A 1,616-nucleotide genomic window follows, 5' to 3' on the forward strand; every position below is an offset into this window, starting at 1 on the left:
TTCAATAATGCCATTATAATTCTATACTGGAAAGAAATATCATCAATTTACTCAGGCTCAATTTCCTGTGGGAAATCAAGCAAGTAATGAGAAAATAACTCGTTAGAAAACCAAATTGATTGGAAACGGAAGCAAGCAGGTAGTTTGCACTTCTTGAGAGAAACTTTTCTCATACACATGATTGCACAACTGGGCTGAAAAGCTAGTTTAAATAATATGAATTTCATTGTTAACATCATTTCCTCATCATTGTATAATTAATCTTGCATTGATTCAGGACAATGTCACAAAAAGATATTTTAAATGTGTACTTACACCGTAACTTTTCATCCACATTACCTCGGGAGGTTACCGATAAGGCTTGTAGAAATTCATCAAATTCTATGTAACCATCCTGCAATTAGTAAATAATAAGAAATGGTTTATAATCAATAAGACAAGAACAATAAAGACAAACTTGTTACCAGTTCAAATATGCTTGAGGCATATTTGAACCATAAGAAGGCCAATCACTAAATTATTTTCATGAAGAGAATTTCTTGCAGAAGACAAAAGTACAGTGAGTCAGCTCCAAGCATCCATGCAGGCATTTTGGCGTTAGGAAGGGCATCCAGCTGTAGAAACTCTGCCAGATCAGATTGGAGCCTGGTGCAGCCTCCTGGCTTGCCAGTCCTCAGTCAAACTGTCCAGCCCATGCCAGCATGGAAAACGGATGTTAAACAACAAGGATGATGAGCTCTACTTCAGCCACAGAAACTGGACAAGGTGCACTGTGAGCTGACATGATAGAGAGTGTCCTCCTTAGGATTTTCCCATCACCATTCAATGACTGGTTGCACTAATTGATGGTTCATTGTAAAGAAAATACCCCATATTTAAGGCATAATAGAATGTGTAAGAAGGCCATTCACTATGTTTTGTGATGGAGAAAATTTTTCATTGGGGACAAATAGGTGTAAATAGACTGAGTCAGCAGCTCTCAGTTTCCCCTAACCAGGCTGGGACACATTTATTTTCCCATCATGCTTTAATGTTTATGTATAAGCAGATGGGAAATAAAAGGTTTTTACAAGATACTGGACAACTACCAGCTTGTAAATGCATTTGTAATTTCTAAGTGCAGCAAAAATATTTGAATAATAAGTGGAAATGTTACATGTTTGGTGTCTTATTAGAAAGATTAATTTTTCACACACTTATTGTATCTGAATTTTGACTAAGAACCAGTTTAATGAAGTCACAAGACTTGCTGAAGTGGCCAGGTGGATGTAATATTGGACTACCACATAATGGTTAGCAAATTCAACATGACACCATTCATTTAGAGATATTTGTCATCTCTTCTGTCCTCAACATCTCTTCCCATATTTTCCTGTTCTGACGACCTGCTCCTTAACAATACACAGAACACTTTTGCTCAATACTTATTTCCATATCAACATAGGTGCAGGAGTGGTTGTGTGGTAAGTAGCTTGCTTCCCAACCACATGGTTCCGGGTTCAATTACACTATGTGGCACCTTGGGCAAGTGTCTTCCACTATAGCCTCAGGCCGATCATAGCCTTGTGAGTGGATTTGGGAGACGGAAACAGAAAGAAGCCCATCCTATATATATA

The 1,616-nt window shown here is 37.8% G+C and overlaps 1 protein-coding gene across 1 annotated transcript in view; it reads right to left on the reverse strand.

Moving 5' to 3' along the window:
- The window catches only part of LOC106868897 (neuronal calcium sensor 1), a 324,871-nt gene that overhangs the window by 32,617 nt on the left and 290,638 nt on the right, over nucleotides 1-1,616 (reverse strand). The window contains exon 5 of the mRNA XM_014914360.2: nucleotides 316-394. Within this exon, the coding sequence (XP_014769846.1) occupies nucleotides 316-394 (79 nt within the window). The remainder of the gene's footprint in view (nucleotides 1-315; nucleotides 395-1,616) is intronic.

The sequence above is a fragment of the Octopus bimaculoides genome, chromosome 2 (assembly GCF_001194135.2).
Source record: "Octopus bimaculoides isolate UCB-OBI-ISO-001 chromosome 2, ASM119413v2, whole genome shotgun sequence".
Classification (NCBI taxonomy): Eukaryota; Metazoa; Mollusca; class Cephalopoda; order Octopoda; family Octopodidae; genus Octopus; species Octopus bimaculoides.